Here is a 12,241-nt window from a genome sequence, read left to right on the forward strand (position 1 = left end):
AATATTGTAATCGCGAAAAATTTCGTGTATCATATTTTAACAAAAATAACCATTTGGATCGATCTCTAATCCATTTGATCGAGGCTTTTGTGTGACATCTGTATTTGAACGGGCAGATTTAAGTCTCTTTTTCCCAAAACAGTGTAGAGTCGCTAGTAAGTTATTTAAAAGTAGGAAAGGTGAAAAATGAACACTGCCCTTGTCGGGAAACGAAACCTGGACCCCTCGAATACGCGCCACGCGTGCTAACCTTTATGCCACGAAGGCATGCTGAAAGGAGGGAGAAAATACCTTATAACGGATTAAAAAATGATTTAAAATGGAGCCACGAGGATATTTTTTTTCATGACGCTTGTGCGTAAGTACGTGTACGTAATTACGTATGTATCTCGCCTAACTCTAAAAGGAAAAGCTTCAGAATGTTGAAAATTTGTATATGGGACTGCTAAAATATATAATCGTGAACCCCCTGTTTTTGGTTGCTTAAAAGTGATTGAATTATGTTGTTTTAATGTTCCGGTTACGGATTTTATGGGTTTAGTTAATGTCCATGCAATAGTTGTAAAATTATCAACAATTTAAAATCAGTTTAATTGCGCCTAACTGAGTGACATTTTTTTAGATTTGAAACGTAGCAGAGTATTTTAATTAAATCACTTTCTATTTATATCTTGAGTGTCTTTTTGCCGAGTGGGACGAAAAGTAAAGTTTCAGTTTTGTGCACCGAAAAATCTGCCTTCTTAACCGCTGACGGAATTGCTTGTTTTTGAGTAGAAACTATTATTTTCGTTGTAAAAATTTTTTTTTAACTGTTTTAACTGTATTTGTTATTTGACATTTTTCTATATGTTTCAACTTTTAATGAAGATGCTTTGATTTTTTATGTATTTTTTTCATTTGCTGCGAATTGAGAACTGAATTAATTGAATGAGAAATAAATCTTTAATGAAATTCATGGAAGTACGCTTAAATGAAATGTAGCAAAAAATTTTCATAATTCAAGGAAGTCATGTGATGTCCACTTCAGACTTTTTTATTACTGATAGGCAGTCGTATGGACTTCCGACCTAAGGTTCTACACCAATCAAGAGTTATATGTCCACGCAACGGAAAAGAATCTACCATCCACCGCCAGCGGCATTCACGGTATCAATGATAGTGATATTACAATTCTAAATTGGCAATGTCATCTATACAATAATTGTTACATAATAATCGGTATGAAAAATAAATATACTACCAATTAATAATTACATTGTCATGGATAGGATCTATGTTGTGGAGAGTGGAATTTATATATTAACCAGTTTTTAAACCCATGTCTTCTTCAATATGTCATAACTTCATGTTCTTATCAGCTACACACCTAATGATTTGTGTCCTCATTATTTTTGCAGTTATCCACAGAGTAAGCCAGTTACATCAGTTCAGGCAGTTGATAGTTCCATAGCCCAAAGTATATGATGTTGTGTAGGCAATTCTATGTTCACTTTTGTTAAGTTCATCGTTCAAGTAAATACTACTTGTCCACTTCGATACATCATAACTTCGTATCCTTAACATACCTTCGTATCCTCATTATGTGCATCCATAGCAATTTGCACACTGCGTCGCAATTATCCACAAGGCATTCACAAAATTGCAATTGGGAAGTTCATTGTAATATGTACACTATTTTACTATTATCCACAGAAGCAAATGTTTTGTAAATAATGACTTGGCTCCCAGATGATAAAAAAAGAAGGAAACTATTTCTTAAATTTTTCAATACAATTAATTATAAATTGTGCAAAACTACAGATTTGTTAAACAGTTCCAGTCAATACAAATTGACGGGTATTCCAACAATATAAAGCACATATTCTAAAATAAAAAGTCTAATGGAAAACAGGAACTAATTCCCAATTAAAATAGACATAAAATACATAATTATTCAGCACATATTATATACCAATCATCATACCATAAAAATACACATGTTTCAAATGCTGCAACTAATTTTTTATTACAGTTAGAATATTTACCAATCAAAAATACTACAAATGTACTTGTTTAAAAAAAAATAAAATCTGCAACTAATTTTTTCCATGGCAGTTAAAATAATAAATTTCTGTTATACAATTATAAATAGGACAAATAAACAATATCAATCTATACAAATTGACAGGAATTCCTACAACATAAGAACACATATTCAAATATAGCTAATCATTCTTGTAAAATGGCTATAATAGTGTCCAATTTCTTCAAATAATTAAAAACATCTACAGAAAAACAGGAACCAATTCCCGATTGGAACAAGCATGAAATACCAAACATTATTCAGTACATATTATATACCAATCAATTATACCATATAAATGCACATGTTTAAAATGCTGCAACTAATTTTTCATTACAGTTAGTATAGTTATCAATCCATCATACTGTATAAATGCACATGTTTCAAATACTGCAACCAATTTTTCATTACAGTTAGTATATTCCAATTTGCCAGCTAATAAAATAAATCCGCTCTAAGTTGAATTGGCTGTAATAGTTCACAATCACTTTTTTATTACTGGAAGTTTAATATATAACTTTTTCTTGTTCGTTTTCTTAACTGCTTATGTATGTATGCGAGTATATATTAAGCAATTTAGGGGTGCGGATCATGAAAAACGGTTAGGAATCCGTGATTTAAATCTTCTTCAGATTCTGCTGTTTGTATAGCCTGACGTCGCCTGATGCTGTCAGTAGGAACCAAATCAAATTAGTTAAGAAGCCAAACTCAACATGTTTGCGATGCATAAGCAAACAGAAATTGTAGTGCGTTTTCGCAAGAAATTAATTAACATATCGTACTTGAGAACAATTTCATTAATTCGCATGTAAAGCATACATTTCTTTTTTCAGTTCAATTTAAACAGCCCTTTTGAATTTTATATTTGGAGATTTAACGGAAACGCTACAAGCAGTTTAATTTCCCCAGAATTCCGTTAATGTATATTTTGCTTCAATTATAACGGATTCAACTACGGATTTAAATCAAAGACATTAAAATAACTGTCACAGGAATCCTGGATATGAGCCTTTAGGCACTTCTACCGTGTATAAAGTCAACATTAATAACCGCTAGTCAATATTAGGCAATAAACTAGTAACTCACCATATCACTGGCATTGCTAGGTATTAATTTTGAGGTCGACAGCATACCCAGTAGCTGATGAGGGCCAAAAGCTCCCTCTGTTGGCGAAAGAACGCCATCTGTCACCCCACTGGCTGTTGACGAACTGGATAGTGAAAGCTCTGAAATAGGTAAAATGCTAAATGTATATTTGCATAGCCATAACATTTCATTTTACGTAAATAAGAATATTACATTATATCTGAAACACTGATTATGAAGAACAAAGGAATGCGAACTCAAGCAAAATGTTATTTCCAACGAAATAAACGAATATAAAAGTAAATATTATAAACCAGAATGTTAGTAGGAAACTCGTGACCCAATTATTTTTGAAGATTTATTTCTGCTTTGCAGCATAAAATTATATATAATTAAAAAGATATAAGAAGTATCGCTGCACGCACGTAAAACTACTCTAACTAGATTAAAATAATTACTATTATTTAATTATTATTATTAAAACTTGAATTATTGCCATTGATGATTCTGTGCACAAATCGCTTAACATCGCGCGATCAGCAAGCGCTCAGACAGTGAGTCATAATTTGTAGTACTTCAATCACTAAAATGTGTGCGAAATGTAAGAAATAATGTTTATTTATATTTATAATACTAGGTGTCGTGGAAACTAATCGTGTCTCGTCGAAAATTATGTCAGTGCATATTTATCCTCAGTGCATCAAACAGCTGAATATGCAATCATGAGGAAAACTGCAATCTACACTGCACACGAATAGTAAATAAAATTACTACAATCACAAATCAGGCGTCGCTGCCATCTACAGAGTTGGTGAAACCGCAAACTCTGATCATTTCGATCAGAAATCATGCCGAAGGGGTTACTACATGGGCACTTTTATAGTCTTCCCAATGAATAACGTGTTATATGAATGATGTTTCCTTTAGAATGTTGGCCACTAAGACATATCCTACCTCAAGCAGATCGCGCTAGTGTAGTTGATCTAATCAAATGAAATCCTAAAGCAGCAGGAGCATTTATTAGAGAAACCGGACAAGTTTTCTGTTCAATGTTTGAATATTCTGAGATTCTCATTAGCGTATCTTGTCCCGTACCAAATATATCAGGTAATGTAAATCTGGTAAAAGCATAGTGGTCCATCAACATTAGCAAGGTACACTGTGCAAAAAAATTTATGTGTACACCACATGACTTCCTTGTACGGAATATTAAATTATACGCTTTTTTTTTAATTTCATTTAAAATGATTGGATTGAATAAAATCTACTTCGTCGACAGCGTATAAGCCACAAGAGAATAAATGCACTCTTTAAAATTCACTATATTTGTTTACTATAACGACACTCTGAATGCACAAAATTTATATTATTTGAAGAATTATCTTATCGTTGCCACATGTTCTATTCAAATACTATAATAAAGCTAGAACGATGTATAAAAGAAATTAAGCAAACAAAACAGAAACGAAACAGTTTTTCACAGACGATTTAGTATTTCTCATTCAATTAATTCAGTTCTCACTTCGTGACAAGGCAAAAATACATAAAAACTCAAAATATCTGTATTAAAAATTACGAAGTAAATCTTAAACACTTATTTCCTCGAAAAAATTCCAGAAAGGATTAAGCATGATTTAATTCGCAATAATAAATGAAAGCGTTATTTTTGTTGTTGCGAAGCTTAGTCCCTCCAGATTGGCAACAAATTTACAATTCTGCTGTTTCAAAAGTAAACAAATATGTCCGCCATGTTATTTAAAACTTAACCGCACTTAAACAGCTTTTAAATTGTTGATAATTGTACAAATATTGCTTCCAGAATTACGAAAGGCATACAAACCTTAACCGGAAGATAAGAACAACATAATTCAATCATTTTTAAAGCAAAAAATGTACAATTTACAAACATATAAGAGTAAAGAAACTGAGATTTCTGTGCCGAGTAACAAAGTGGATATATATATAAATATAGTATTTATATACGTTTGGTGCGGCCGATTGCAACCAAAATACGAGGTGCACATCTACATGTTATAGTAGTCCTATATACAAAATTTCAACGGTTTGAGGTTACTCGTTTTCGAGTTATGCGTGATACGTACGTACATACGCACGTACGTACATACGTTCGTACAGACGCCACGAAAAATTCTCTTTCAGAATTCATTTTAAAGCAGTTTTATAATTTTTTGGGGTAAACGAGTCTTTTATTTTGTCCTTACGTACAGATATCACGCAAAAACATCATTAAATTGCATTCGATAGCGGTCAAAATGGATATTTTCGTTGAAATATGTTGCTTGAAACTTTTCTTGATTGCAATATTTCCTTTTTACTTCGTACAAGGAAGTAAAAAATGGGACAGTTCTATTCTCCCGTTCTACTGGGCCGATTGACGAAATTCAACTTGCGTCTTTCATGTCTCGAAAGCGCGACTTAGGATATGTATTAGATTTAAATATAGCATTGTTCCAATATAGGTATTTGGACACAAAATCGGACTGTTTCTGAAATAACATACCAATTCTTTTCTATATTTCGATTCTACGGTTCAAATTACGCCAAACTGCCAAGTTTTGTAAAAATCACATGAGTAGTTTTTAAAAAATTAGCTCTCAAAATTTTAGCTCCTCGATGTTAATTGAGTTTCGTATATATTTATTAATCTCTCTTAATGTAAAAAGATAGAAACGAGGTGCTTTTTTTCCGCTTCGGCATAATGGAAAGGAAAGGAAAATTGGTTGTCATCATATATTAAGAAGTTCGCCAACTGAATTATTCTTGGAGCAAACTCAAAAAATTGCGCCAAGATTAATTTTTGAATTTCTCAGTAAATTTTGCACCAAATTTTACAGAGTTTAATATCTAGGCAAAATTTGAGTCGTAGAATCGAAATATGGAAAAAAAATTTATTTTATTTCAGAAAAAGTCCGATTTTGTTTAAAAATACCTATGTTAGAAGAATGCTATATCTAAATCTAATACATATCTTAAGTCGCGCTTTCGAGACATGAAAAACGCAATTTGAATTTTGTCAATAAGCCCAGTAGAACGGGAGATATAGAACTGTCCCCCCCCCCTTTTTTTTTTTTTTTTTGTTCTGAGTATTTCTGGTAGAAGTGTTACCTGCCATTACTTTGTTAAAATACTATTAAGAAGGAAACTGCAATGAAAATGATTAAAATTGCAGAAAATCATCGTCATAAAACAGTCATGTTATTCGTGCTGTCGTGGCCCACCAGCGGCCGAGCGGTCAAGTCGTTGAACACTGGTAGTTCGGTCCGAAGTTCGAATCTCGTGAACGGGCTGGCTGCATTGGCGGTTTCGTGGTTTTCACCATGTGTAACGTGTATACGAGCCAGTTTCCCTTAGAAATTCCTCCACGAAGGCATCCCTTCCCTTAGGCAGATAGCCCTGGTATACTTTGCCATAATTAAATATACGAACACACCATATTCGTACTGCCATGAAACAGCCATGTTGAAGTACTTAGAGTGTGTATGGTCGCGGTTAAAGAACGGCTTCTTGGACGGTCACTCCTGACCTATTGAACATTGTGTCTGGTTAAGACTTGATGTGTAATGTCCATCTACATATAATATGTCTACATGACCTTTTAGATCTTAGTGTAAGTCCTGGTACATTGTTGAAGAACACCTGATTACATGGATACAGTCTTACATTTTTCAGGGCAAACCAAACTGTGCTTGTTTCTAGAGATTCTCTTTGTTTACTAGCAGAGGAATACGTGATGTCTTGGAATGTTGTAATTATTCCGTAAATATCTCGTGGAAGCTTAGGTGGACATACCCACACCTATTACATAGCCAGGGGATACGGTAAAAAGGTACTATTAGTGCTATTCGATATAATAAATACCGCGAAATATATATTTTCTAAGAAAACTTCAGTTAGAACAAAATGCAGAAAATGAAACAAATAATTTTTTTTTAAAATATTTATTACTTCGCTCACACTTATGTTCACTAAAAAATTAAATATATGTGTCTTACTATTTTATTTTATAGAAAAGGAAATATATATGTCTTACTATTTTATTTCATAGAAAATGAAATAACTGCACACCAATTAAAATGCATGAACTTAGTCTTAAAATAAAATTTAAATATTTTAACCTCACTCGAAGGAAACACCTTTGCGGTGTTTAAGGTTTTCAGTTCTCCTCTCCCCCCCTTTTGGGTGCTGTAAAAATGGAAAGTGAAGCCTTTTGAGAGAAATGACTGTTACAAACCACGTGTGCGCGCGATATATATAATATATTAAAATTCAGAAGCTCTCTATTCTCAGTTGTAATATATTCAGGAGCAGGAATTTACTTAGAAGTAATAACGAGCAGAATTTGGAGGCGAATGCAGATTAAATCTTCAGTTTTATTTTCGGCAACATGTTGCGGCTACATACAAGTCGGCAATTTAACTGTGCCTGTTCCAAAAGGCTTACATTTTTGATAATTTTATAGCAAGAAAGCAGAGCATACAGACAGCAGTGTAGCTAAGCTAAAGCGTGGAAAGAAAGTGCGTAATGTTCAGGATGAAATCTCAAGTCAGACCGAATTAGTTTTTTTTCTCAAAGCATTCTGACTGGATGGTTAATATTGCTGCAAAATTATTATTGGCTGTTAAGAGTTGTAGTTCCGTTTACATCACCAGAATTACGTAAGAGTCATTTGACATAGATTTTTCTCGAAATGACGTTGTACCAATAGATGTAGCTATTTTTAGAATAGAGAAGGTAAATTAATTTACTCTGCTAATTTAATCTTTTACATATTCTTTTTCTTACATGTATATATATATATACCAAACGAGCTTCAAGAATATGCATTACATGTGTAATTGGCTTTGAATTCCTTTCTTCCGTTTGAACAACTGAATAATTCAAGAATCTGTGCACGATGATTTTGGTTCAGATTCTCTTCTACCAATCATGCTTAAAATAGTTTATAAAACACGAAGAAAAGAATTTAAAAAATAGAAAAAAGAGACTAAGTTTCTAAGAGTGCCAAGTTTATTTTTGTTTTATGGAAAATAAAAAATAAATAAATCTGATAAATAAATCACATGACTCCCTTAAACGGCCTATTAAATTATACACATTTTTTGCTTCACTTTATTTAAATTATTCTAACTTAATCAACTGATTTCTCAAGACAAGTTAAAAATGACATAAAAAATTAAAAATTCTGAGATTAAATATATCCCAACCAGTTTTTGTTGTACGGAAGTCAAGCTTCTTTTATTTTTATTTTTTCATAACTACTATAAAACCTTCGCAGTATAAGAATTGGAAGACCGAATTAAACGTTATTTGTGGAATTTATTAGAATATTAGATTTATTTATTATATTAAAAATTAATTAGATTTTGTTATTAGTGAAATTCATCTTTTTTAATTTCAAGTCGCAGAAACATGAATATTTCGTCAATTAAATCTCTTCTGTAAATGGAAGTATACGACTACGACCAACGATTGCGAAAATAAAAAGCCGGTACAGATTTTCGAGCCGGGTAAAGGAATCGCCATGCATATAAATATATGCGCATACATGTCTGTGGGTAGAGGATGTATAAAATACGACAGAAATTTAGAAACAAATTAAACTTAACTGAAACAAATTGGCAATAGATAAATTTCTAATTTGTAATTAAAGCAGAACTCTCTTTGAGGCATCTGCATTTACCCTGCAATATCTGCATTGCTGCAGTCTTTTGCCCAATTGCTGCTCAGGATTTAAACAAAGAGTTTTTGATCTCATAAATACTACTGCAACTATTACATATCACATTTGTCAGCGAGAAAGACTACGAAGAACTTCAGGTGTTGCAAAATAAAGCTCTTAGAATTATCACAGGTGCCCCGTATTTTATAAGAAACAGAAGCTTGCACTCGGACATAAAAAAAAGATTCGATCAAAAACTTCAGCACACGGGTTAATGGAAGATTTTATGAGTGAACGCTAAGAAATTACGCAGCAAATTTTGCAAAAATCTCTGTGTACGACATACTGGAGCAAGACAGATATTTTAGGCTCTACGCTGCGCATTTCCTACGTATTGCACATAACAATCAAGGATGACTAATAAGAAAGGAGAATTCCATAGTGCGTTTACTACTTAGTTTGATATTGCGTCTTTGCAAATGTATGAATTCTGGAAGAACACCAGCATCACCGACCACCGACAGACCCCTTACCCGGTCTTCAATTCTTAGAAGCAAAGCGCTTCAATCTGTTTTCTCCCCATCAAGTACTTATCTCTTTTGGAGAATATTCTTTACCGTTGTATCACAAGTCAGGCCCTGATGGAACTCTTTCAGTAACTGGCAAGAGTAGGGATCACTATCACATGCTGCAGGCCAGTATAACCGACAAAGCAACAAAGCAACACACATCACATTTCCCCTACTACTGCCACGTCCCTTTGCTAAGCTTCTTTTCCCTAATGTCTAAAATGTAAGCTGCATATATACAGATACTGTAGTGCGCGTTTAGCATCCCTAGCATCCCTAGTGCTGTACCAAGTAAGAAAAACTGTATTTCTGAAGAATTCTTTCCATTCAAAATAAAAATGACGTTTCAATCACCAAGACAGTTATATTTTCCCTCCGGTCATTATCTACGCACAGTTCCTTAGTCAATACTAAAATGTGATTTGTTTCAAATTTCTATCGATGTACCAACGAAATTATTAATTACATATATATATATATATATATATATTTGGTATTAACGATTGCAATAAAAAAAGGTTAGGCTAGATAGGTTATTTAATTACGGCAAAGCCTCGAGTGTTATCTGCCTAAGGGGAGGGATGTCTTTCGTGGAGGACTTTCTAAGGGAAACTGGCTCGTATACACTTTACACATGGGGAAAACCACAAAAACACCCATGCAGCCAGCTTGTTCGCGGGATTTGAACCTCGGACCGAACTACCAGTGTTCAGCGACTTTACCGCTCGGCCGCTGGTGGGCCCAATAAAAAAAGGGGTACAACTGCATATTAAATCAGTCCCAAATACAAATTTCAACGTTATACGATTAACAGTTTTGGAGTTATGAGTGGTACTTGCATGTATACAGACATCACGATAAAAACCATTTTGATTCTATTTTACAGTCCTGTCATGTATCTGGCTGCGCTCAGCCAATTATTTCCTCTCATCACGGCGAGAATCCAGCAGGTGAGACAAACAGAGTGTATGCCAGACGAGAGTTATTTGCCGAACTTGTGGTAGGACGTTTACGCCTGAGTTCAAGTTTTAATTTTAGCCAAGGTGGCTGATTTAATTTGTAGAGTGTTAGTTTTTAGTTTAAACGGAGATACTTTCTTAAATCATAATTTATCAACATGTAAATATTTGTACATAAAAGTCGTCTTTCTGAATAATAAATATTTCTGAATAATACAATCCCGTATTGTGTCATGTCTCTGTCACCCTCAAGCACGACAAGTCCCTTTTTAGGAAAACGAGTCTTTTATTCTGTTCTTACTTACTGATATCAAGCAAATAAAACTTGTTAAATGGATTCTGTCAAATAGATATTTCCTTTGAAATATGCTATCCGAAATTTTTTGCGATTACAATACTTCCTTTACTTCGTACGTTTGAAGCATTCGTGTTCAAATCTGTTAAGATTTCTAAAAGATTTAAAATTCTCATGGATATGAAAATAAGAGAAATTTACGATATGGACTTTCTGGCATTTTGACCGTTCAATAGATTCTCAGAAATATGAGTTCTTTAACAATACTAACTCGAGAAACTCAGCTGGAAAATTATATATCCTCCATCATAAATTGCTAGAAGAAAGATAGGTGAGAAAATAATACTGATCTTAGAATCTGAACACTTTAGAGGGGATCTGCCAAAAGCCCCTTACCTGTAAGATGATAGCGAATACTGAAGCAGAAACTTCCAAATCCTATGACAATTTGAATCTTCACCGAACTGCACTTTTGGAGGATATACGGCTTTGCAACTACTTGAAAAGAGCAATTTTGAAATCAGTTTTATGAAGGCAACAATTTTAAGATCTGGCTTTAAATCAGGGAATCCAACTACCCTCCCTCTTTTTTCTGCCTACGTGTATTTGAAAAGGAACTGAAATCTTTTCAATCGTGAAAACAGAGATTATTAATTTTCTATTCTGTGACTCCGGCATAACTACAGAACAAATAGCGACTCTGGGAAGTGTTAGAAAAAGAAGTACGGAAAATTCTCAGACGAAAGAGAGTAAACCAGAATCTGAAAATAGAACACAAAGGTTCAGAGAAAACATTTAAGCAAAGGCTAAATTTCTAACAGAAGACAGAATCAAGAGGTATCCTATGGTTACGTGAAAAAATTCAACGAATAACAGAATCCAAACGTACGCTTGGGAGTTCCGATGTGATAAAACCTCGCGCATTTTTTCTAGTCGCATTTCGAATAGATATTGAAGACTGGATGATTTTTGTAAGTAATATCAGTAAAATAAATATCAGTGATAAAAAATACCAACGAAATACATGTCAGCTATTCAAAAACCTTTTTCAAGAATTAATTATAATATTTGAACTCATATTTGTGGATACATTCTGGTTGTTACTTAACATTTAGAACATTGGGGAGTTAAAAATCAAAACGAAGGTTGACTCCAGATTCTTATCTCGATTTAAAATTGAAGCCTAATTAGATTTAGCATATCTTAATCCATACAGCACATCAATTTTAAAGCGTACTAGCTTTATAAGCACAAGTAATTTACAGTAAGCAATATTAAATAAAAATGTATTTAGTATTGCTTGCTTTCCTGGTTAAATTTGGGAGGCTTTAATCATAGAATATTTCCTGATGTTTTTCTGGAAATTCTTCCGGAAAGAATTCTGGATCTCATTTTCTAAAATGTCTTTTATGTTTAGGGGAAGTAAGCTACTTGTAAAGCGTTATTTAAAATTTGACAATTCACAGAATAAAATATAAAGCATTAAGCTATTTTACTAAATTTAAACACATCGCTTTGCTTAAAATTAACAAAATCTTTCTGCTTAAAACAGATGAATCATTCATTTGTATTTTTATATTATTCCCAAAG

The 12,241-nt window shown here is 33.2% G+C and overlaps 1 protein-coding gene across 1 annotated transcript in view; it reads right to left on the reverse strand.

Annotated features, from left to right (window-relative positions):
- The window catches only part of LOC118205343 (tyrosine-protein kinase transmembrane receptor Ror-like), a 214,354-nt gene that overhangs the window by 183,222 nt on the left and 18,891 nt on the right, over positions 1-12,241 (reverse strand). The window contains exon 2 of the mRNA XM_035377638.2: positions 3,149-3,288. Coding sequence (XP_035233529.2) covers positions 3,149-3,288 — 140 coding nt within the window. The remainder of the gene's footprint in view (positions 1-3,148; positions 3,289-12,241) is intronic.

Source organism: Stegodyphus dumicola, chromosome 3 (assembly GCF_044657685.1).
Source record: "Stegodyphus dumicola isolate Sdum_Otavi_A_Nest chromosome 3, ASM4465768v1".
In the NCBI taxonomy this organism is placed as follows: Eukaryota; Metazoa; Arthropoda; class Arachnida; order Araneae; family Eresidae; genus Stegodyphus; species Stegodyphus dumicola.